This window comes from Xenopus tropicalis, chromosome 2 (assembly GCF_000004195.4).
Source record: "Xenopus tropicalis strain Nigerian chromosome 2, UCB_Xtro_10.0, whole genome shotgun sequence".
Taxonomy (NCBI): Eukaryota; Metazoa; Chordata; class Amphibia; order Anura; family Pipidae; genus Xenopus; species Xenopus tropicalis.
Window position 1 is genome coordinate 9,147,549 of NC_030678.2, and position 24,568 is coordinate 9,172,116.

General features: G+C 41.1%; 1 protein-coding gene across 1 annotated transcript; it reads left to right on the forward strand.

Annotated features, from left to right (window-relative positions):
- The first annotated feature begins 4,014 nt into the window (after nucleotides 1-4,014).
- tff3.8 (trefoil factor 3 gene 8) lies at nucleotides 4,015-14,576 on the forward strand. The gene is made up of 6 exons (XM_002942134.3): nucleotides 4,015-4,133; nucleotides 8,432-8,572; nucleotides 10,341-10,487; nucleotides 12,601-12,750; nucleotides 12,898-13,044; nucleotides 14,394-14,576. Exons 1-6 carry the CDS (start codon nucleotides 4,061-4,063, stop codon nucleotides 14,408-14,410), a joined length of 675 nt encoding a protein of 224 aa, XP_002942180.1. The 5' UTR covers nucleotides 4,015-4,060; the 3' UTR covers nucleotides 14,411-14,576.
- Nucleotides 14,577-24,568: the final 9,992 nt, after the last annotated feature.

The following is a 24,568-nucleotide window of genomic DNA, read 5'->3' on the forward strand; positions in this document are numbered from 1 at the left end:
TTTGACTCGGGCAACAATTTGCCAATGGTGAAATGCTGAAATTTGCTGAGAATTAGTGATGAGCGAATCTGTTCCGTTTCGCTTTGCCGAAAAATTTGCGAATCTTTCAAAAGATCCGCGAAACGGTGAAATATTCGCGAAACGGCGAAAATATCGTGCGACAAAAAAATTGTCACCCGCGGCTATTATTTTGTCGCGCGGCTATTGTTTCGTCCCCCGCGGCTATTGTTTCGTCGCGCGGCTATTGTTTTGTCGCCCGCGGCTATTGTTTCGTTGCGCAGCTATTGTTTCGTCGCCCGCAGCTCTTATTTTGTCGCGTGGCTATTGTTTCGTCGCCCGCGGCTATTATTTTGTCGCGCGGCTATTGTTTCGTCGCCCGCGGCTCTTATTTTGTCGCGCGGCTATTGTTTTGTCGCGCGTCAATTATTTTGTCACCCGCAACTATTCTTTTTTGACGCCGGTGACAATTTTTGGACGTGCGGCGAAATTTTTCATCCGTTTCGCGAAACAATCCGCCAATGGCGAAACGCGGAAATTCGCTGCGAATCCATGCCTGGCAAACTTTTCGCCCATCACTACTGAGAATCCATGCCTGGCAAATTCACAAAGCTACAGAAAAATTTTGTGAAACGGAAAAAAATCTGTGAAACACGGGTGTCACGAGCACCTATTGTGATGCAGCCGTGGACATTTTGCCGCAACTGCACCTATTTTACTGCAACCGTGACGCATGGTGAATCTTTTTGTGAATTTTTGCTGAGGTTTCGCTGTGAATCCATGCCTGGCGAAAAAATTCGCTCATCACTATCCACTAAAGTTGACAGTGAAGGAGATGCATCTGGATACTAGCGATGAGCAACATTTTCAGCTAGGCATGGATTGGCTGCAAAATTCTGCATTTCGCCATTGGTGAATTTTTACGCAAAATGGACACAAAAACTAATTGCAACAAACATTTGGCGAGTGAGGAAAACGTTGCGGTTAGGTCACAAAAAGTTGTGCATCAAAAAAATGAGCAGTAGCCACATTTCGCACATTTTTGGCAGAAACAGGTTCACTCATCAATACTGGATATATGAAATCAATAACTATTTTGTTTTCCATTTATACACTATAGGGGCAGAGCATACAGTGATGAAGGCCAACATCATCACCATTGGTTTTCTCTATGAGAATTTATATCCCATTGTATTTCTTTGATCACTGCATGACTCAATTCAACAAGAAAATAATATTTGTATGGGAATGGAACCCTAAAACTGCCTTTTCATTTCATTCTAATTGATTGGTCCTTTTAATAACTATACAGGTATAGGATCCCTTACCAGGAAACCCATTATCCAGAAAGCTCCAAATTACGGAAAGCCCGCCTCCCATAGACTCCATTTTAATCAAATAATTCATATTTTTAAAAATTATTTCCTTTTTCTCTGTAATAATAAAACAGTACCTTGTACTTGATCCCAACTAAGATATAATTACCCCTTATTGGGGCAGAACAGCCCTATTGGGTTTATTTAACGGTTAAATGATTCCCTTTTCTCTGTAATAATAAAACAGTACCTGTACTTGATCCCAACTAAGATATAATTACCCCTTATTGGGGGCAGAACAGCCCTATTGGGTTTATTTAATGGTTAAATGATTCCCTTTTCTCTGTAATAATAAAACAGTACCTGTACTTGATCCCAACTAAGATATAATTACCCCTTATTGGGGGCAGAACAGCCCTATTGGGTTTATTTCATGGTTAAATGATTCCCTTTTCTCTGTAATAATAAAACAGTACCTGTACTTGATCCCAACTAAGATATAATTACCCCTTATTGGATGCAAAACAATCCTATTGGGTTTAATTAATTTTTTATTGATTTTTTTGCAGACTTAAGGTATGGAGATCCAAATTATGGAAAGACCCCTTATCCGGAATACCCTTGGCCCTGAGCATTCTGGATAATGGGTCCTATACCTGTACCCATAACCTGCAGTTATTGTTCTATTAAACTCCCAAAACTTTATTCTCAGTACTTTGCCCCTTGTAGTAGTAACACTTGTTTTGTCTGCTTACACGTAACAGAGTCACTATGAGCAAATACACCTGGGTAATAATATTAGATTTAGCAGAATATCTCTATTTGCATCTGCACTAATAATAATAAAAGACTCAGAGTTGCATTGGGAACTGTATACACAAGTACATGATGGCCGTTCGGGCCACCCTTCTAAATATTAGATAAGATATAGATCTGTTGGGAGCCCTGGTTGCCTAGCAATGCCACTGAGTCACCCATGGTAACTTTTTCATTTGTTTTTTTACTATCCCCAAATGTACATAAGGAAAGAAAATAAAGGCATAAAGGGTTTTGGTACAAAACTAAATTATTACTAATTGGGTGGTAAATATTATTTTGGAACAATTACGTTCCAGATTAACCTCCATATGTAATAAAAGGCAGTAAGTTTGCCCAGGAGCAGTTGCTATGGGTTACTGCTCCTGGGCAAACTTACTGCCTTTTATTATATAACCCCATTTGTCTGTTTCTTGAAGGAAATGTAATAACCAAAAACTATTTGGGACTTGATTACTTGTGGTTGTCCAAAAATGGCGATTACAATGGGGGCTGCATAACATTTTGGACTTTAACATTTTTCCTGTAGGGAACTTGACTCCTTCCCTCAATGACCAAAAAAAGGTAGATAGATAGATAGATAGATCGCTAGATACATAGATAGACAAATAGATAGATAGATAGATAGATAGATAGATAGATACATACATAGATAGATAAATAGATAGATAGATAGATTGATGATAGATAGATAGATAGATAGATATATAGATAGATAAATCGATAGATGATAGATAGATGATAGATAGACAGACAGACAGACAGACAGATAGATAGACAGACAGACAGACAGACAGACAGACAGACAGATAGATAGATAGACAGACAGATAGATAGACAGACAGACAGACAGACAGACAGATAGACAGACAGACAGACAGACAGACAGACAGACAGACAGACAGATAGATAGATAGATAGATAGATAGATAGATAGATAAATAGATAGATAGATAGATAGATATATAGATAGATAAATAGATAGATGATAGATAGATAGATAGATAGATAGATGATAGATAGATAAATAGATAGATAGATAGATAGACAGATAGATGATTGATAGATAGATAGATAGATAGATAGATAAATCGATAGATGATAGATAGATGATAGATAGATAGACAGACAGACAGACAGATAGATAGACAGACAGACAGACAGATAGATAGATAGATAGATAGACAGACAGATAGATAGACAGACAGACAGACAGACAGATAGATAGATAGATAGATAGACAGACAGATAGATAGACAGACAGACAGACAGACAGACAGACAGACAGACAGACAGATAGATAGATAGATAGATAGATTGATAGATATAGATAGATCGCTAGATAGATAGATAGATCGCTAGATAGATAGATAGATAGATAAGCATTTTTATGACATTTCCGATTAACAGAAATTATCTTATCTAATCCGAATTATTCCCATTTCGGGAATCGAACTCGTACTTTCATGAATCAGCCCCCTATGTATGTGAAATTCTGAAAGCCCCATACTTATTTAATAAAGCAGAAAATCTTATTTTAATAATTCCCAGTATCACAAGTATTTATATATTTGTGCAAGTGGAGAAATCCCCCAAAACTGAAATGAAATAATAAAAATAATGGGGGGGGGGTTCTATTTCTTTAATTGTATTTCAAAAACAAATGTTATCTGACTAATTCCCTATTGTATCAAGAGCTGCCTAATTCCGTACAAACGTATTTATATGCCGCACAATATTTGTCACATAATCTCTCTACAAAGAATTGGGTTCTACCCATCATCTCGGTAACCGCAATCAAACGTGTTCACGAGTCCCACAAACAAAGTCGTTATCAGCTAATTAAGCAAACAGCAGGCAAGATATAAAAGTAGGTTCCTTTCCAGAGCGGAGCCCATTCCCTACTGGGCTGGGTAAGGAGGAGAGGAACGATGGCCAGCAGTGTGTTCTGGATCTTGGCTGTAGCCCTGACTCTGACGGCTGAAGCCTTAATGCCACTGGATTGTAAGTACCGTTATGTCAAAAATATTATATTCTGAATTTATTTTGTCTATTTTTCTGTGTTTCATCTACCAAATAATTGCTATGTCATCCCTATGAGTTATCGAACCCTATATTTGTCCACAACAATCATTTACTAACCGTCTGATTTTTTTTTTTCCCAATTCGGGGCGGATTTATCAAAATCAAGAGCTTAATACATACAAACTCCCCCACGTTCTATTCATTCCTATGGGATTTTTAGAAGCCTATTTATCAATGGGTGAGAGATAGAACTCATCATTCGATAAATAGGCTGCTAAATATCCCATAGGAATGAATAGAACGTAGGGGAGTTTTTATGTATTAAGCTCTTGATTTTGATAAATCTGCCCCTAAATGTCATGGGGGAAAAAAAAGTTGCGACTTTTTTGAGATTTGCTCTGCGACCAAAAAGCTAAAATGTTCGAATTTGCCAGCTAAAACTTGCAGAGATCGTGTAAAAGCCAATGGCAGATGTCAAAAGTCAAAATGTGAGTTTAGAGCTTAATACATAAAAACTCCCCCACATTCTATTCATTCCTATGGGGTTTTTAGAAGCGTATTTATCAGTGGGTGAGAGATAGAACTCATCATTTGATAAATAGGCTTCTAAAAATCCTATAGGAATGAATAGAACGTGGGGGAATTTTTATGTATTAAGCTCTTGATTTTGATAAATCTGCCCCTAAAAGTCATGGGGGAAAAAAAAGTTGGAACTTTTTTGAGATTTAATCTGCGACCAAAAAGCTAAAATTTTCCAAGTCCCACAATTCGCCAGCTAAAACTTGCAGAGATCGTGTAGAAGCCAATGGCAGATGCCCCTCCCCTTTCTTGGAAGATCCTTCTTTTGCTTCAAAACTTTAGCGGTTTAGGATTTTTGAAATTGTTTTTTTGTGTGACAATTCTAAAAAGTCATGGTTTTCAAGTTAAAAAATTCGGCATCGTGGTGACTTTTCTGCAACTTTTCTCATGCAGACTTTTTCAGTTCAGACTTTTTAGTCAATGGAAAACATTTGTGGACTCGAGTTCATCCAAATTTAAAAAAATTGAGAAATGCTAGAGTTTTAGTCATTGGGCCCCTTAGTGTGGGAAGCACAAACAAAAAAATGCTAGAAGTCTGATATATATATGTAGCCCACTTTTTGACAGTTGTGCTGCTACCTGCTGAGATCTTATGGCGCTAACAGGATCCTGAGCCCCGCTTACTATGGGGAACAGATGTTGCTGTACTATTTGGCGTGCCTCCACCCAGTATAGGGACAGACTGAACTGTAACTCCCCTCCTAAGAACTTGATATTGTACTTCTGCTTGGGGACTCCCAGCACTCCTGGCACCTTGCCCCCTCCCTTTGGGGTAGATTCTGACCAGGCAGAGTGGATCCTCCGTGTATGCAGAGACAGGACACTGGATGGATGTTTAACCAGTGGAACTTGTTTATTAGCACAGATGTATCAGACAGGCAGGTTACACACAGGAGCAATGTTACAGTCAGGTTACACTCCCCCTTCCTTAAGAGGCCCTCTCTCCACGAGATACTAGCAGTACTCCCCGCCAAATGATTCTCCTTAGGGGTTCCCTCCGGTACTTCCAGGGTCGGACTGGGGGGTGCAGGGCCCACCGGGGCTCCCGCCCCAGGGGCCCTGCAGGTGCCCCAGCCGCGTCCCCTAACCCCCCCAGGGGCCCCCCCTAACCCCCCCCGAAGGGCCCCCGCCTGACGTCCTCCCCAAGCGCGTATAAATTGAACGCGTCAGGGGAGGAACAGTCAGAAGGGGGAGCGCCGGCAAAGGTCGGACTGGGCCGCTGGGGCCCACTAGGGCCGGGGCCCACCGGGATTTTTCCTGGTGTCCTGGCGGCCCAGTCCGACCCTGGGTACTTCTCGCCAGAAGACCCTCTCTAGGGCTCTCCCCAGTACTTCTCGCCAAGCAGACACCCCCCTTTGAGACCTCACTCCGGTACTTTCACTCAGATACACCTGGATTAGGCAAATCTCCTATACTTAGCACTTTGTTCCCTGACTCCAGCTATGAGTGCTGGTGGATCTTAATCCAGTAATTCTCCTGTTGGGGCCAAGCTGCCCAGCTAAATAGCCTATCTACCACTCCTAGAGCGGACTAAACTTAAACAACTCTCTGTCTAACACTGGCCTGTTATTATCCTCTAACCAGAGGGGTCCCAGGCAGGAAGACCTGGCAGAACATGGCTGCATACCCTTATATAGTCTATGCACCACCCTGTGGCCATAACCCGAACTGTAGGGAAGCTAACTCCCATTTAACTATTTAAGTACCAAACCATCCAAGGTGTCCCATTACCGAGCACTACCCTCCCTTGGAGTCTAACCTGGGGGTAACCATCCTAGGGGCCCAATTTTGGAGATCCCTACATATATATATCTAATAAAGAATATTTTGCAATCCACAGATTAAAAGGAAACTGATTGTGCTCACAAGGACCATTTCCCCACCCCCCTCACACTTTTATCCAACCCCTCCCTCTTTTTCATTGTGAAGTATGGATGCACCAAACCCACACCCCCGAACCCCGAACCTGCACCCCCAAACCCACCCAGCAGGATTCGGCTGAATCCCGAACCGATCGGAAGGGGTTGAAAATCGGCATTCACGCAGTGTGTGGTGAATTTTTTTTCCACTGCCAATTTAACCCTTTGCAAATTCTAATTAGCATATGCTAATTTATGCTAATTAGTGTTCAGATTCGGTTCGCTGGGACCGCAAATCCGGCCAAAACCGAATCCGTAAAAAAAAGACGAGATTCGGCCAGTGATCCCCAACCAGTGACTCGGCGGCAACATGTTGCTCCCCAACCCCTTGGGTGTTGCTCTCAGTGCCCCCAAACCAGGGAGTTATTTTTGAATTCCTGACTTGGGGGCAAGTTTTGGTTGCATCACAACCAGGGGGCTGATTTACTAATCCATGAATCTGAATCCCGAATGGGAAAAAAAATCGGATTGGAAAAGAACATTTTGCGACTTTTTCTTATTTTTTGCAATTTTTCCGTCGCCGTTTCAACTTTTTTGTGAATTGTTGCGACTTTTTTGTAGCCATTACGACTTGCGCGAATTGTCGCGACTTTTTCGTAGCCGTTTTTCATATTGAGCGCTAGTAAACGGTGGGCAAACCTTTTCGATTTTTTCGCGACGGCTATGAAAAAGTCGCAACAATTCGCGCAAATAGTAATGGCTATGAAAAAGTCGCGACAGCGACGAAAAAATTGCAAATTACAGATCATTTAGAAAAAAAACGCAATCGGATGCTTTCGATCCGTTCATGGATTAGTAAATTGGCCCCCAGATGTTGTGCCAAATAGAGCCTCCTATAGGCTGCCAGTCCACATAGGGGCTACCAAATAGCCAATCATAGCCCTTATTTGCCTATGAATTGAGAATAGAAATAATGCTTTCCCAGATATATTTGTATAAAAATGGCTCAACGTAACTTAATTCAGTCATTAAACATTGAAAGTACAAGAGAATGGAGACCTATTCTGTAGATTAATTAGTATGCTTATGGATTCTGGGAACAAATACATTTCTTCCCAGAATCCCTTTTGACTTATATGCATACGTATGAGGCAGTCTCCTCAACCCTTTTGACTTGTTCGTGAATCCCCACTCCTGGCTCTCCCTAAGCTGATCAGAATACCCTACACTGATGAGCCCCAAGAAGGGTGAGACCGGTCTGTAGTTGGGCATCTGATCAGCTATTATCCTGACTTTTGCTTTATACCCAGTGGGTGAGCTGTAGCCTATAGGATAAACCCATGTAAATGGGATTTGTTCCCAGAATCCCTTTTGACTTATTTGCATACGTATGAGGCAGTCTCCTCAACCCTTTTGACTTGTTTGTGAATCCCCACTCCTGGCTCTCCCTAAGCTGATCAGAAAACCCTACACTGATGAGCCCCAAGAAGGGCGAAAACGGTCTGTAGTTGGGAATCTGATCAGCTATTATCCTGGCTTTTGCTTTAAACCCAGTGGGTAAGCTTTAGCCTATAGGGTAAACCCATGTAAATGGGATTTTTCTAAGAGCCTTGAGGAATTTGTTCCCAGAATCCCCTTTGACTTGTTTGCATATGTATGAGGCGGTCTCCTCAACCCATTTGACTTATGCTTATGGATTTAATACATTTTTTGGTTTCACACAGTTATTTCAATGGGTATTATGCAATGAAAATGCAATATAATAACAAGGTATAAATGAGATATATTTGTAATGTCTATCAGAAAACATTTTATATATTTTTTTTTAATCTCACACAGACCGATGTGGTGTAAAGCCAAAATCAAGAGCCAACTGTGGACCCCCAGGCATATCCCCAAGTGAATGTGTAGAGAAAGGGTGCTGCTTTGATGACAGTGATCCAGACAGTATTTGGTGTTACAATCCGTGGAAATTTGAAAGTACAGTTGTTGTGAAGTTTCTAACCGGCATATTTTCATGTGCAGACTTGATATGTAGTTGGTATGGGGGGGGGGGGCAACCTACAGATGATCTATTTATTAAAAGCACAAGTTATACTCAGAGAGGTTCTATAAAATGGGAAATTGTTCAAGCGCACTTAGAAAACATTGTAGGGCTGATTCATTTTATTTTTACGATTGGTACTAATGCGAGTCACTTCCATGTCAATCATAGAGTTACTTTTTTGGGACCAGTGGGAGATCTAGAATGGAACCACTAATTATCTATGAGCTAGATGCTCACCATTGGTGGAAAACCTCTGTACAACCTATAGACAGTAGTGAACCTTCTGCTGGATTATTAGCCAGGGTTAGATCTAGATCCCAAGTTGAACAGATATAGCCTATAGCTCAAATGAAAAGTATTGGTCGGGCTAGGACCCTAGCGATATATACCAGCCCACTGTAATGGAGATAGAGTGAGGGTAGAGGCAATCCCTCAAACACAGCTTAAGAGCATGTCAATAAATGTGGAAATTGGCATCATATGTAGGCACTGAAACCTATTACTTCCACTTGGGTTTTTACTTACCTGTTTTGTTCTTTAATGTATTAATACAGTACAGTTATGGGATCCCATATTCGGAAACCCGTTACCCAGAAACTCCGAATTACAGAAAGCCCGTCTCCTATAGACTCCATTTTATTCAAATAATTCAGAATTTTAAAACTGATCCCTTTTCTCTGTAATAATAAAACAGTACCTGTACTTGATCCCAACTAAGATATAATTACCCCTTATTGGGGGCAGAACAGCCCTATTGGGTTTATTTAATGGTTAAATGATTCCCTTTTCTCTGTAATAATAAAACAGTACCTGTACTTGATCCCAACTAAGATATAATTACCCCTTATTGGGGCAGAACAGCCCTATTGGGTTTATTTAATGGTTAAATGATTCCCTTTTCTCTGTAATAATAAAACAGTACCTGTACTTGATCCCAACTAAGATATAATTACCCCTTATTGGGGGCAGAACAGCCCTATTGGGTTTATTTAATGGTTAAATGATTCCCTTTTCTCTGTAATAATAAAACAGTACCTGTACTTGATCCCAACTAAGATATAATTACCCCTTATTGGGGCAGAACAGCCCTATTGGGTTTATTTAATGGTTAAATGATTCCCTTTTCTCTGTAATAATAAAACAGTACCTGTACTTGATCCCAACTAAGATATAATTACCCCTTATTGGGGGCAGAACAGTCCTATTGGGTTTATTTCATGGTTAAATGATTCCCTTTTCTCTGTAATAATAAAACAGTACCTGTACTTGATCCCAACTAAGATATAATTACCCCTTATTGGGGGCAGAACAGCCCTATTGGGTTTATTTAATGGTTAAATGATTCCCTTTTCTCTGTAATAATAAAACAGTACCTGTACTTGATCCCAACTAAGATATAATTACCCCTTATTGGGGCAGAACAGCCCTATTGGGTTTATTTAATGGTTAAATGATTCCCTTTTCTCTGTAATAATAAAACAGTACCTGTACTTGATCCCAACTAAGATATAATTACCCCTTATTGGGGGCAGAACAGCCCTATTGGGTTTATTTATGGGATCCCATACCTGTACTACAGAAGGAGTAAGAAAGACTAGTTGTGAGTGGGGAATATGTTATAGAAAGAGTGTAATAAACTTATACTTTGACTGCAATTTACACTCTTACTAATCATTTCAACCTTATATTTCTAATTTGCAGACACCATTTGCAACCCGGCGGAACCAAAGGCGAGAGTAAACTGTGGCTTCCCTGGGATTTCTGCAGAGGACTGCGATCACAAAGGATGTTGCTTCAACGACACCATTCCCAATGTTGTGTGGTGCTATCAGCCAATCATACAAGCAGGTAATCTCCAGGTTCCTTCAGGGTCTCAAAGTCAGAAGACAATTGTCTATTTATGATGAAACAAACATTAGACTTTGGCCAAGTCCTCTATGGCTGCCGTTATTGAATGGAGAAAGAGCACCTTGAACACAGTTGAGTAAACGTTGCATTGCTCATATTGTTACTCCTGCCTTGTTGGATATCTATACGGAAAGTTAGACTGTGGTTTCTCCGCCAGAGCACTGATGAGTTTTGAGAGAAAGAGTAAAGGAGCTTTTTTGAGATTTCTGATGAAGTATCTTGCAGACATGGCAACACTCTCATTTAGTAAGGAAATCAATCTATTCTATGTCTTTGGTTGGTCATTATAATGTCCTAATAAGGGCAACGTGTAATAAAACATACAAAGACATATTGATATCTATTTAAATAGAAAGTCTTCTTCTGCAATCCAGTATCTAGTAGAATTACGTCTAAAGCAACTGGACTTTTCTGAGTTTTCACCCCTCATCCGAGTGGCTTCTTCAGTTCAAATGACCTGAACTGAAGAACAGTGATGAGCGAATTTGTCCCATTTCGCATCGCCATAAAATTCACGAAACGGCAAGAAAATTCACGAAACGCGAAAAATTCGCGAACCGCATTTGTAGTGCAATTTTTTTGTCGCCACAGCTATTTTTGTGTCACCCAGGCTTTTTTTTGGCAGCGACTTTGACGCCCATTTTGACGTGACCGCGCACTTATTTTGACGTGACCGCGCACTTATTTTGACGCAACCACGCACTTATTTTACCGTGACCAAGCACTTATTTTGACGCGATAGTGCCCATTTTTACGCGACCACACCCGCTTTGACACTCGACAAAAAAAAAACACGCAACAAAATTTTCCGTGGGCGAATTTTCGTGGAAGTTTCGCGAAACAATTCGCCAATGGCGAGATGCGGAAATTTGCTGTGAATCCATGCCTGCCAAAAAAATTTGCTCATCTACTACTGAAGAAGCCACTTGGTCAGGTCTGGACTGGGATTCAAAATAGGCCCTGGCATTTCCAGAGAACCCAAAAATGACTGTCTATGGCATTTTACAAACAACCCTCTGGCATTTGCCAGAATCCACAGATAGCCAGTCTGGACCTTAACCTTATTTTGTCCAATCTCCTATATGTTAACCCTTTATTTGCCAGTGATGTACAGTCTACGTTGCTGACACTAAATAGTACCAGGCAACATAGATTCTACATTTCCAGGCTCCTTCCTATTCTATTTGCAATGTGTATTACTGGGTCATGTTCATGACTTGTTCAGTTGTCACTGGATTGAGATCAGAGTTGTAGGAAATTCTTCCTTTTGTTCTATAGATGCTGCTGCCTTTCTTTACCTTTGTGAATGTGTTCTTCATATGTATTTTGTTGTTCCTCCAAAGGGGCCCCAATAATGTTGGTGGCACATAGAAAATGCCCTCTATGTTATACCCTAATATCAACTTTTAAGGTCCCCATACACGGGCCGATCCGCTCGCTTGGCGACATCTTCTCCCGATATCCCCCACCTATGGGTGGGCGATATCAGGAAAATACAGGCTAATTTGATTGTTTGGCCCTGGGGCCAAATGATCGAATCATAACGAGGGGTATAGGCAAAGTCGGTCCAGGTGCGGCCCCCGATTCGACTAGATTTTCTAACCTGCCCGATCGAGATCTGGCCGATTTCAGGTCAGATATCGGTCGGGCAGGTCCCTCGTTTCTGCCTCTACATGGGCCGATGAGCTGCCGAATCGGTCCAAGGGGCCGATATCGGCAGCTACAATTGGCCCGTGTATGGGAAACTTTACTCTCTCTATCATAACACAATGTTCAAACAGTCAAGTATAGTGATGAGCGAATTTTTTCGGCAGGCATGGATCTGCGTCAAATTGGGCGCGGTCGCGTCAGAAATGGGTGCGGGTGACAAAAAAAACAAAACACGAGCGACATAAAAAAAAATGCGTTTCACAATTTTTTTGACATTTTGTGAATTTTGTTGCCGTTTTGCTAATTTTATGGCGAAGCGAAATGGGACAGATTCGCTCATCACTAGTCAAGTATATTACAATAAATTCATTGTATTAAACTGGGAATATATTATTTCCTCTAGTGGAACGTGACTGTTCAGCAGTAGTGCCTGATAAAAGGGTGAACTGTGGACCCCCAGGAGTGACCCCAGATCAATGCGTAAAGAACGGCTGCTGCTTCAATTCCGACGTGGGCGGGGTGCCTTGGTGCTTCAAGCCTGAAATCAAGAAAGGTAAACTTTTGGCTTTAATATGGTCTTTAATGTGTATGTTATTGTTTGTGCATATAATAAAGCACCCTAATAACAGAGCAGACAACCTCCACCATATTAATGTTTTAGAATATCATGGAAGACTCTTGTTTCTCTAACATTTTGCAGAGCTCCTGCAATGCGCTGTTCTACCAAAAACAAGAGTAAACTGTGGCTTCCCCAGCATCACAATGGACCAGTGCTACCAGAAAGGCTGCTGCTATGATTCCAGCCAGTCCGACACAATCTGGTGCTTCTATCCAGATATTGAAGAAGGTAAGAAACATCGTCTATAAAGTAGAACTCTAAACCATTAAAGGGAATCATTTAACCATGAAATAAACCCAATAGGGCTGTTCTGCCCCCAATAAGGGGTAATTATATCTTAGTTGGGATCAAGTACAGGTACTGTTTTATTATTACAGAGAAAAGGGAATCATTTAACCATTAAATAAACCCAATAGGGCTGTTCTGCCCCCAATAAGGGGTAATTATATCTTAGTTGGGATCAAGTACAGGTACTGTTTTATTATTACAGAGAAAAGGGAATCATTTAACCATGAAATAAACCCAATAGGGCTGTTCTGCCCCCAATAAGGGGTAATTATATCTTAGTTGGGATCAAGTACAGGTACTGTTTTATTATTACAGAGAAAAGGGAATCATTTAACCATGAAATAAACCCAATAGGGCTGTTCTGCCCCCAATAGGGGTAATTATATCTTAGTTGGGATCAAGTACAGGTACTGTTTTATTATTACAGAGAAAAAGGAATCATTTAACCATTAAATAAACCCAATAGGGCTGTTCTGCCCCCAATAAGGGGTAATTATATCTTAGTTGGGATCAAGTACAGGTACTGTTTTATTATTACAGAGAAAAGGGAATCATTTAACCATTAAATAAACCCAATAGGGCTGTTCTGCCCCCAATAAGGGGTAATTATATCTTAGTTGGGATCAAGTACAGGTACTGTTTTATTATTACAGAGAAAAGGGAATCATTTAACCATTAAATAAACCCAATAGGACTGTTCTGCCCCAATAAGGGGTAATTATATCTTAGTTGGGATCAAGTACAGGTACTGTTTTATTATTACAGAGAAAAGGGAATCATTTAACCATTAAATAAACCCAATAGGGCTGTTCTGCCCCAATAAGGGGTAATTATATCTTAGTTGGGATCAAGTACAGGTACTGTTTTATTATTACAGAGAAAAGGGAATCATTTAACCATGAAATAAACCCAATAGGGCTGTTCTGCCCCCAATAAGGGGTAATTATATCTTAGTTGGGATCAAGTACAGGTACTGTTTTATTATTACAGAGAAAAGGGAATCATTTAACCATGAAATAAACCCAATAGGGCTGTTCTGCCCCCAATAGGGGTAATTATATCTTAGTTGGGATCAAGTACAGGTACTGTTTTATTATTACAGAGAAAAAGGAAAGCCGTTTTAAAATTCTGAATTATTTGATTAAAATGGAGTCTATGGGAGACGGGCTTTCATTAATTTGGAGCTTTCGGGATAACGGGTTTCCAGATAAGGGATCCCATGCCTGTATATATACAATAATCTGATTTAGCATGTTCATTATTAATTATTCTTCTCTTTTTTTTTCTAGTTACTATCATTGAATAAGGGCATCACCCACAGCTCATCGTATGGCTGCTCAGTAGTAGAAATTCTCTCCGGCTGATTAATGCCACAATTTCTGATCACCACAATGCCGGTCTGTTTTAGTTGGGAAGAGTTCTCTTAGACAACTGCGCCCATAAAAAGACAATAAACATTACTATGAAAACTGCATGTCTGTGTTTTATGTTTATGAGGACAATTAGGTCTGTATCTTCGGTGAAAGTGAGACACACACTGGGCACACGTGTCTCTTTAGGTGTTAAGGTGCCCATACACGGGCCGATTCTAGCTGCCGATATGGGTCCCTTAGACAGATTCGACAGCTAATCGGCCTGTGTATGGGCACTACCGACGGGCCTGCCCGACCGATATCTGGCCTGAAATTGGCCAGATCTTGATCGGGCAGGTTGGAAATTTAGTCGTATCGGGGACCGCATCAACAAGCCGATGCGGAACCAACGGATGCCTATACTCGTCGTTCTGATTCGATCATTCGGCCCCAGGGCCAAACGACCGAATTAGCCCAATATCGCCCACCCGTAGGTGGGGATGTGGATCTTAGCGTGTATGGCCACCTTAAGACTTGGTGGTGGTAGAAAATGCCTTCCATAAATTACATATCCTTCCATATGATCAACCGACAGTTTGGAATATATAAATAAAAAAAATGCATGTATATGTCCATTTTCTAAAACCATTTTCTAAAAATGTTTTATATAGTTACAAAACTAAATATTTACTATATTACCTAAAGGAGAAGGAAAGGTTAAAAACTCAGTAAGCTTTATCAGAAAGGTCTATGTAACTACAGCCATAAGCACTCACAGAAACACTGCACTGAGTCCTCTATCAAAAGAAACACAGGATTTCTTGTCTCCTATTTTGTAAACATGTTCGTAGGGTATCTGACTTCGTCTCTCAGAAAAATCTTTCATTCCCGGGGCTGGAGTCTGTGCCCAATTTGACCCCACCCCGCAACTAATTTTTTCTCAGAAAATTTTTGCAGAAGTTTCTCTAAACAATTCACCAATGACGAAATGCGGAAATTCACTGAGAAAAAATTCACTTATCACTACTAGTGAATCGTGGATTCCAAAGTGTGAAAAGTTTGAGCACAATTTACTTTGCAATAATTAGGGGGAGATTCACTAAGACCCGAACGCTCGGAGCATTCATACAAACACTCCGAGCGTATTCTCGCCGTTTTTTTCACGCTTGCGCGACTTTTTTGCAATTTTTTCCGCGTGCCCGTGCAAAAAATTCGGAAAGGCTCTGCCGCCGTTTACAATGGTCAGTACGAAAATTTTGTGACTTTCGGATCACCAATACGATATTATCATGAGTAATACGATTTTTTCGTAAGCATTTTCGGGATATTTGCCATCTTCAGAAATTTTCGTTCCCAAGCCGAAATTTATCCCATTCGGGATTTGAATTCGTGGATTAGTAAATCTGCCCCTTAGTAACTGAATAATTTGCCTTTCCAATCTCGCTCAGATGGATGACTTTCACTTTCACGGTTTTATAAACAAAGTGGAATAAAAACGGGAGAAATATACGAGTTTGCAATAAATGAAATACACGGAGACGTACAACGTAGAGTAGGAATAGGAAGTTTATTGAAATGCCCCACATCCTAGTAGTTTATGTACAATACATTGTATAGAGACACTGCATTATGTGAAGGAGACTTAATTGAAGCAACATCTGGCGCTTACGGTGCACCAATCAATACTGCAGGGAAAAGGGGTGTGGTTTAGCCAGATGCTTCAATAAAACCTGCTCCATCTGTTGGTAACAGTGCAGATTTACCATTGCGTGCCCAAAGCCGGTTGGCCGTTAATCCCCCAATGAAAACGAGCAGAGTGTATTGTCCACTTTCCCACAATACATATATGCACTTGGTTGCACGCGGAATACATTGTTACTTGCATTGATTCTTGCTTTGTATACAAAAGAACGGAATTCTAATTTCAAGACACATCGCAACAGGTATATTTTACAAGTTCAAAACATAGATTTTTTGACTTTTTTTGTTTTTGACCCAAATGTTCATTATCATTCCTATGTACAATAAAAAAGAACCCTCTGGTTTTTGATCTCTAAGATATCGTATACAATTTCCTAACGATGCAGTGATTACAAAAATAATTCTGTGCAGACGGAAATCATAAAATGGAGTATATTTTTCACTATCCCTCTTTCTTTATAAATCTATATTAAACAAGACAAAATATTCTTTTCTGTATCGTACATTCCTCGGCTCTACCTGGTTTTGGTAAACAATGAATGTTCGGTTCCTGTGGCAACAGGTTGGTCCCGCCCTGTGAAGATTCTAATTTTGGATTGGCTACGTGTTCTTCCAGCCATAAATCACTCTCAGTAACACTATCTGCGATGATGTCAGAGGAGTAGGTGTGGCTTATTTGCTAAAGCCTTGGCGACAGCGAGATTGAATGAATCATCACACTAGACGGCTAATACCTAGGTGGCAAAAATACACCTATAAACCAATATGTGGAATAAATATACAGCAAATGTGCAAATGTTTCTCTTCTTTGTAAAGTGACTTATGGTCAACCCCCACCCACCCAGCATTGGATTTGCCCTGTGCTCATCAAGTTAGGCGTTAGGAGGACTGATCTTTATTACCAGGGTTGGACTGGGGGGTGCAGGGCCCACAGGGCTACTGCCCCAGGGTCCCTGCACCCCCTAAGTTGCCCCCGCCATGTCCCCCACACCCCCCAAGGTCCCCACTGTGTCCCCCACACCCCCCTCAGGGGCCGCACCACCCTAACCCCCCACAGGGGCTACCGCCCAAGGGGCCCTGCACCCCCCAAGTTGCCCCTGCTGTTTCCCCCACACCCCCCAAGGTGCCCCCACTGTGTCCCCTGCACCCCCCACAGGGGCTGTGCCACCCTAACCCCCCATAGGGGCTACCGGCAACATCGTCTTCTGAGCACGAAACTTACTTTCGCAGGGGATGGACACCGGCGGTGACAGGGATCGGGTCTGGGCTCCCGGGGCCCACTGGATTTTGTCCCGGTCGTTGGTGGCCCAGTTCAACCCTGTTTATTGCCTTCATAGGTAATATCTAGTAATAAGCGAATCTGTACCGTTTTGCTTTTCCGTAAAATTAGCAAAAAAAAAAATTTTGTGAAACGGCCAAGAAATGCGAAACGCGTGTCACAGGACTTTTTTGTCACCTGTGTCTCTTTTTGTTGCCTGCCTCTTTTTTTATATGACCGCACCCAATTTGATGTGATCGCTCCCAATATGACACAAGCACGCCCATTTTTACGCAATCACACCCATTTATTGACATGCAACAAATTTTTCCAAGGTGAATTTTCATGTAACTTTATCAAAACAATTCCCCAATGGCGAAAAGCGGAAATTTGTTGCAAATCCATGCCTGGCGAAAAAATTCCCTCATCACTAGTAATATCCTTCAAAAACAATCGAATCAGGCTTCCTAACACAAAATAGAATCTAACACGTACGGCTGAATTACATATTAAAGGACAACTAAAGCCTAAAAAAGATTATGGCTAGAAATGTTTAGCTATGTGCATTGGGCCCTTGTACCAGCCCAAAGTCACTAAAGCCCTATAGAAATAAAGATCCATGTCCCTGAAGATGCCCATAGTAGCTCTCCATCTTTTGCTATGCCCAACTACTGCACATGCTCAGTTTGCTCTTGGCTGATGTCAGTGACCTGAGCTTAGGGATCGACTCACAATATTTTTCTTTCCCCTGCCTGCTTGGTCTGATCACTATTAAACATGCATACTAGCCAACCAATCACAGTCCTGTCTGGCTGCCCCCTAAAAAACTAAAGTCCTGCTCTGGCACTTTGAGCTTGGGGCGAGACTTTAGTTGAATCCTTATTGTGTGACTTTTCTTTCCACCTTGTAATGATTCCAAATACTGAGCTGTGTAACAAATATAAGTTACAAAGGTTGGAAACAGAGGCAGAAGCTGCAACAAAAGTTTCAGTCACTTTGCTATTACAAAACAGCCCATTTGGGAATAAATTCTCCCATTGTAAAGGTTTTTCTGTATGTAATACAGTGACTGTATATGCACCTTACACTCCCCCCCATGGCTAAGGTACAGAGTATTATTCCCTTTAGTACTGGGGTTTTTTATTATTTTTTTTTTTTTATATACAACCACACAACAGACAAATAACTTCTCTCAAAGTGTTTAAGAAGCAGTTGCATGGGGGTGTGTGTGCATTACACACGGGGAGAGGCCAAACTGTGACCCTCTGCACAAACACTATGTTCCTTCCCAGACATGCTGATTTGCATATGCAAAGTGACTGACACTCAGTTCCGAGTTTGTGTCTCACTATTATAAACAGGCTGTGTATGGAACCCCCAGTCTGCTCAGCTGCCCTTTGCTTTGGTCAGTGTAATGTGAGTGTCAGAGAGAGTTGTTTGTAGAAGGATAGAATTCCGAATTTAGAAGAAGCCACAATTATCTTCTGAGCTGATATTTTGGGGGATGGAGATATGATAATATTTGGGAGTCTGTTGTAAACAAGTTACATATAAATACTGAGCTAAAGCTTGTTTTTATTGATATCCTGTAATACAATGTGTATAATAGGGCAGCACTAGTTTATATGTACCTGTACCCATGATGCACCTGTGTCTCTGTGCCAATGGGATCATTTTTAGGTTCCACCTAGTTCTCTATGGAGGTTGAAGGAAAAAAAATATATACACAAGAGCATTGACCAATGAGAATGCTCATTAGATTCCCAGCACTATATCAGCCATTTTGATCCTATCTTACATATAGAGATAATTATGTCATTTTTCCCTTCATTTCCCTTCATTATATGACACAGACATGGGGATAAAGGTACAGACTTGTTCAGTGCTGGGAAACTGTGCTTATTGCTCCCAACTCCAATTGCAGGAACAGAGAACAGGGAGCCGGATTTACTCACATCAGCTGGGGTTCCCATTGGGGGATTAGTTTGCATATTTATGCAGCCACTGGCTTTGTGCTGTTGTTTTGATCATTTACTACGTTCCCTAAGCTCTGCCTCCCAACAGCAGCCCAGAGCAAACTGAGCATGTGCAGGAGCCAGATCTTATAGAAGATGGTATAACAAAGTAACAAGATGGCAGCCCCCTGTGGACAACTTTGAAAGCATAAATCATTATTTTAATTAGGCTTCTCAACCTCTGGGCTTGTGCAGTAAGTTCATAATGATTATATCAATGGTCAGTATACAAAATTCAGCATTTCTAATGATTTTCAATTTTAGACTTTAGTTGTCCTTTAATGTTGTGAAGAATTTTTCGTTTTTATTTTCTTTGGACGAACTATTCTTAAACTGAGATGTTTTTATTAGAAATAGTGATGAGCAATGGATTCACGGCTTAATTCCCCATTTTGTGAATTTTGGTGAAACTGCGGCAAAAAATTCACTTATATATAGTAGCGAGAAGTGAGAAAAAAACTTCAGAAAAAAACACCTATTGACTTTAATGCATTTTTTGCCATTTTACTAAATTTTCAGCAGTTTCACAATTTTTTCAGAGAAGCGAAACGGAACAGATTCATTATCACTAATTAGAAGATTTCACAGAAAGACATCTTTAAATTCTAAGGAAGATCTTTAGATTGCAATTAAATTCTACTCTTTATCTTGCCCCCCCCCCCATGCCCCTACTCCCTCAACTTTCCAAAATGCCATTTCTAAAGACAAAATGTATTCAATTTCATTAAAACAAAAGACAAGCCAAAAAAAAAAAATACCAATACCATGTTCAGGGTCGGACTGGGCCACCGAGCCACTGGGCAAATACCTGGTGAGCCCCGCCCCATGCCTGTTGCTGCTCCCCCAGCTGTCAGTTTCCTTCGCTGACGCGTTTCACTTATGTACGCTCAGGGGACGACGTTGGGAGGGGCCCTTGCAGGGTGGTTAGGGGGGCACATTGGGGAGGGAGCGTGGTGGGGGCACCCCCAGTCCGACCCTGACCATGTGGTACAGCATCTCTATACAACTGACAAAGAATTAATAAAGAGAAATTAAGACTGGACTAGTTAAGGGGTATATTCACCCATTAGTAGGGCCCCAGGGGCTCAAACCTCAAAATCCTTCAGCCCATAGGAAAAATCACCAAACCAAAATACCTCAAAAATGAGAAAACAAGGCGGCACTAGAATAAACTGGACCAATTAGCAAAAAGTGGTGCAGTTAAAACATCTCAAACATGGAACCCACCGCCCTACATGGTCCAGTTCCACCCCTGGCTTTCCTTGTGAAATAGACATGAGAAGTTCTCTGACCTCCTTAATGGCTGGAAGATGTTTCTTTATACTTTACTGTGATGTTTTGCCCTAGTCAAGTCAAATCAAGCCATCAAGAAGACCTTAATTGCTGAAAATTCCATGAAAAGAAAGTCTGGATGAAACATTCACTATTTTGTATTTTGGCCAATAGTACCGGTATGGGATCTGTTATCCAGAATTCTCGGGACCTGGGGTTTTCCGGATAAGGGATTTTCCATAGTTTGGATCTCTATGCTTTAAGTTTACTAAAAAAATCATTTAAACATGAATTAAACCCAACTGGATTGTTTTCCATCCAATAAGGGGTAATTATATCTTAGTTGGGATCAAGTAGAGGTACAGTTTTATTATTACAGAGAAAAGGGAATCATTTAACCATTAAATAAACCCAATAGGGCTGTTCTGCCCCCAATAAGGGGTAATTATATCTTAGTTGGGATCAAGTACAGGTACTGTTTTATTATTACAGAGAAAAGGGAATCATTTAACCATTAAATAAACCCAATAGGGCTGTTCTGCCCCAATAAGGGGTAATTATATCTTAGTTGGGATCAAGTACAGGTACTGTTTTATTATTACAGAGAAAAGGGAATCATTTAACCATTAAATAAACCCAATAGGGCTGTTCTGCCCCCAATAAGGGGTAATTATATCTTAGTTGGGATCAAGTACAGGTACTGTTTTATTATTACAGAGAAAAGGGAATCATTTAACCATTAAATAAACCCAATAGGATTGTTCTGCCCCAATAAGGGGTAATTATATCTTAGTTGGGATCAAGTACAGGTACTGTTTTATTATTACAGAGAAAAGGGGATAATTTCTAAAAATTTGAATTATTTGTTTAAAATGAAGTCTATGGGAGATGGATAATGGGTTTCCGGATAACTGATCCTATACCTGTTATTATATCTTTGTATACAAGCACCCATACCGCCCTCTAGACCATGTTGGTGGCTTATTCTACCACACTGGGTACATAGACAAATAGTTTTCAGTTTGATTTTCAGCATATAAAAAGCTTGTATAATTGATAATAAGCATTTAACTTTGCTTTCCAAACTATTACTGATTCCCCAGTTACCGCTCCCTCCCCCATGAACAGTATTAGGCCACACCCACAGGGGCAGGGAACCAAGATTGGGTGGAAGACAGATTTGCTTTAAATATTTGTTTTGGAGCGTTAGAGACAATTGATAAGAGAATATTCCAAGCCAAGAATGAAACCACACGTTGGGCATTCTTTCCAAATTAACCCTTTACAATACTTCTACAACTTCATTTCAACTTTGATTTTATCCTTAAATCATGTCTACAAACAAGCCTCAAATGGCAATATAATACTATATATTAATGGGCTTATTTATCAGTTTTCGAGTTTGTGAATTCGAGTTTGTTGTGTAATATTGGTGTGTAGGCCCCATCTCAGTGCATTGTGCCTGAGTCTGAGCTTTCAGCCAGCGCTACACATTAGAACTGCTTTCAGCTAACCTATTGTTTCTCCTACTCCCATGTAACTGGAGGAGTCCCAAGCCGGACTTGGATTTCTTACTATTGAGTGCTATTCTGATACCTACTGGGAGCTGCTATCTTGCTCCCTTCCCATTGTTCTGCTGATCGGCTGCTGGGGGGGAGGGGGGGGGATATCACTCCAACTTGCAGCGCAGCAGTAAAGTGTGCCTGAGTCTGAGCTTTCAGCCAGCGCTACACATTAGAACTGCTTTCAGCTAAGCTATTGTTTCTCCTACTCCCATGTAACTGGAGGAGTCCCAAGCCGGACTTGGATTTCTTACTATTGAGTGCTATTCTGATACCTACTGGGAGCTGCTATCTTGCTCCCTTCCCATTGTTCTGCTGATCGGCTGCTGGGGGGGAGGGGGGGGATATCACTCCAACTTGCAGCGCAGCAGTAAAGTGTGCCTGAGTCTGAGCTTTCAGCCAGCGCTACACATTAGAACTGCTTTCAGCTAAGCTATTGTTTCTCCTACTCCCATGTAACTGGAGGAGTCCCAAGCCGGACTTGGATTTCTTACTATTGAGTGCTATTCTGATACCTACTGGGAGCTGCTATCTTGCTCCCTTCCCATTGTTCTGCTGATCGGCTGCTGGGGGTGAGGGGGGGGATATCACTCCAACTTGCAGCACAGCAGTAAAGTGAGACTGAAGTTTATCAGAGCACAGAAGCAGGGTCCCTGTGGGCGGTGAGACTGTTCACTTGCGGGGGAAGATGTTGGCCATGTACATAGCTGCACTTCTCTGCTCTTTTATCTTGGGGTTAGCGATAGGGACAGTTTTAAATGTTAGAAACTATGCAATAAGGGAGAGGTGGGGGGGTCAAGGCAGTGCTAGTTAAGGGGGCTTTTATAGCCCGGGGGGGTATAGTTCTCCTTCATAAATTGTTTTTAAACTCAATGACAAGTTGTTTTTCCTCAGTTACTACTATGCTACCGTATTGGTTTCTGGGAAAAAAAAAAACTAAATTGCAACTCTATTTCTATTCATTTTTACAAATCCAACTTTAAAAAAAATGTTGAAAATGATATAGCTCAAAATCTGAAAATACAACTCCTGTTAACTTATATAGAAGATCCCAGGTTTTAGCTGCCAAATTCTCAGGATATTTGTCTTTATGAACTATGGGGAAGACTAAACCAAACTGCTTGAACATCTGTTCAAATGCATTGGATTATTTTTTATGGCAGTTATGCAGTTAACACTTTCAGCCCCCTGGCCGGATATGGCCCCCCCGAGGTCATTTACTCGGCCCCCATCTGTCTCAGCATGATCCTGCGCTCCAGCGCGTTACGTCACTGCGTCCCACCGGCCAATGCTAATAAAGTGTCCAGTGGTCGGGGGGGGGCATATTTTGATGGCTAACTATAGTCTGGCCCCCCAAAAGTCTGAGCTGGAGAGACCATGTTGTGTGCCGTCAGCAGAAATATTCCAGTATATTCACAGAATGGAAACAGCTGATTTTTCAAAACAATTGGAAAAGTAGAAAACTTTAGGGACAGCCAGCTGTCTGATTCTAGTCTGCCTACTGGGTCCCTTGCTGAATCTTATCACATCAAGATTTGGGGGTCTTTGATCCCCTAGGGCAGGGATCCCCAACATTTTCAGCCTGTGAGCCACTATCAAATGTAAAAAGAGTTGGGGAGCAACACAAGCATGAAAAATGTTTTTGGGTGGCCAAATAAGGGTTGTGATTGGCTATTTGGAAGCTCCTATGTGGACTGGCGGCCTATAGGAGGCTCTGTTTGGCAGTACTCCTGTTTTTATGCAACCAAAACTTGCCCCCAAGCCAGGGACCTACTTTAAGACTGGTGAACAACATGTTGCCCCCAAGCCACTGGTTGGGGATCACTGCCCTAGGGCTTATTCATTTATATAGCCACGGTCTTTAAGCACAAAAATGTCATACTTTAAGCAGTTGCACTTGGGTTTTGTAGCCATAGTGCCCATTGACTACCTTGCTGCTAATGATGGGAACTAATAAGTAATAGAAGCAAGGTGTAGCATACATAGGCTCCTTATATTTTCTGTAATTGATTCCTAGATAAAGAAATTACATATAGGAATATAGAACATAACTGAAGATAAATGTTTTAGTGGATAAACCTCTCTTTATTGGGAAATTATGGTTTCTTCCTACAATCTGTGGCTAATAAATGGCGTAAGCACCTTTTGACTTAACACTGCGTGTGGCTCCGGCCTCTACTCTGACTCTATAAATGAATTGTTGATGACCATAAAGGGGACTATTGCACCACTATAATAGGTTGCATATACATGTACAGGAATGACCTGTATAGGAATTACATTTAGTGATTCTACTGGGCAGCT

What these genes read in the sequence shown, in the direction of transcription:
- tff3.8 (XM_002942134.3), top strand. Translation starts at nt 4,061, where the DNA reads ATGGCCAGCAGTGTGTTCTGGATCTTGGCTGTAGCCCTGACTCTGACG. An exon ending in CAATCCGTGGAAATTTGAAA is followed by an intron (nt 8,573 to 10,340) that starts GTACAGTTGTTG and finishes TCTAATTTGCAG; the next exon opens with ACACCATTTGCAACCCGGCG. An exon ending in CAAGCCTGAAATCAAGAAAG is followed by an intron (nt 12,751 to 12,897) that starts GTAAACTTTTGG and finishes AACATTTTGCAG; the next exon opens with AGCTCCTGCAATGCGCTGTT.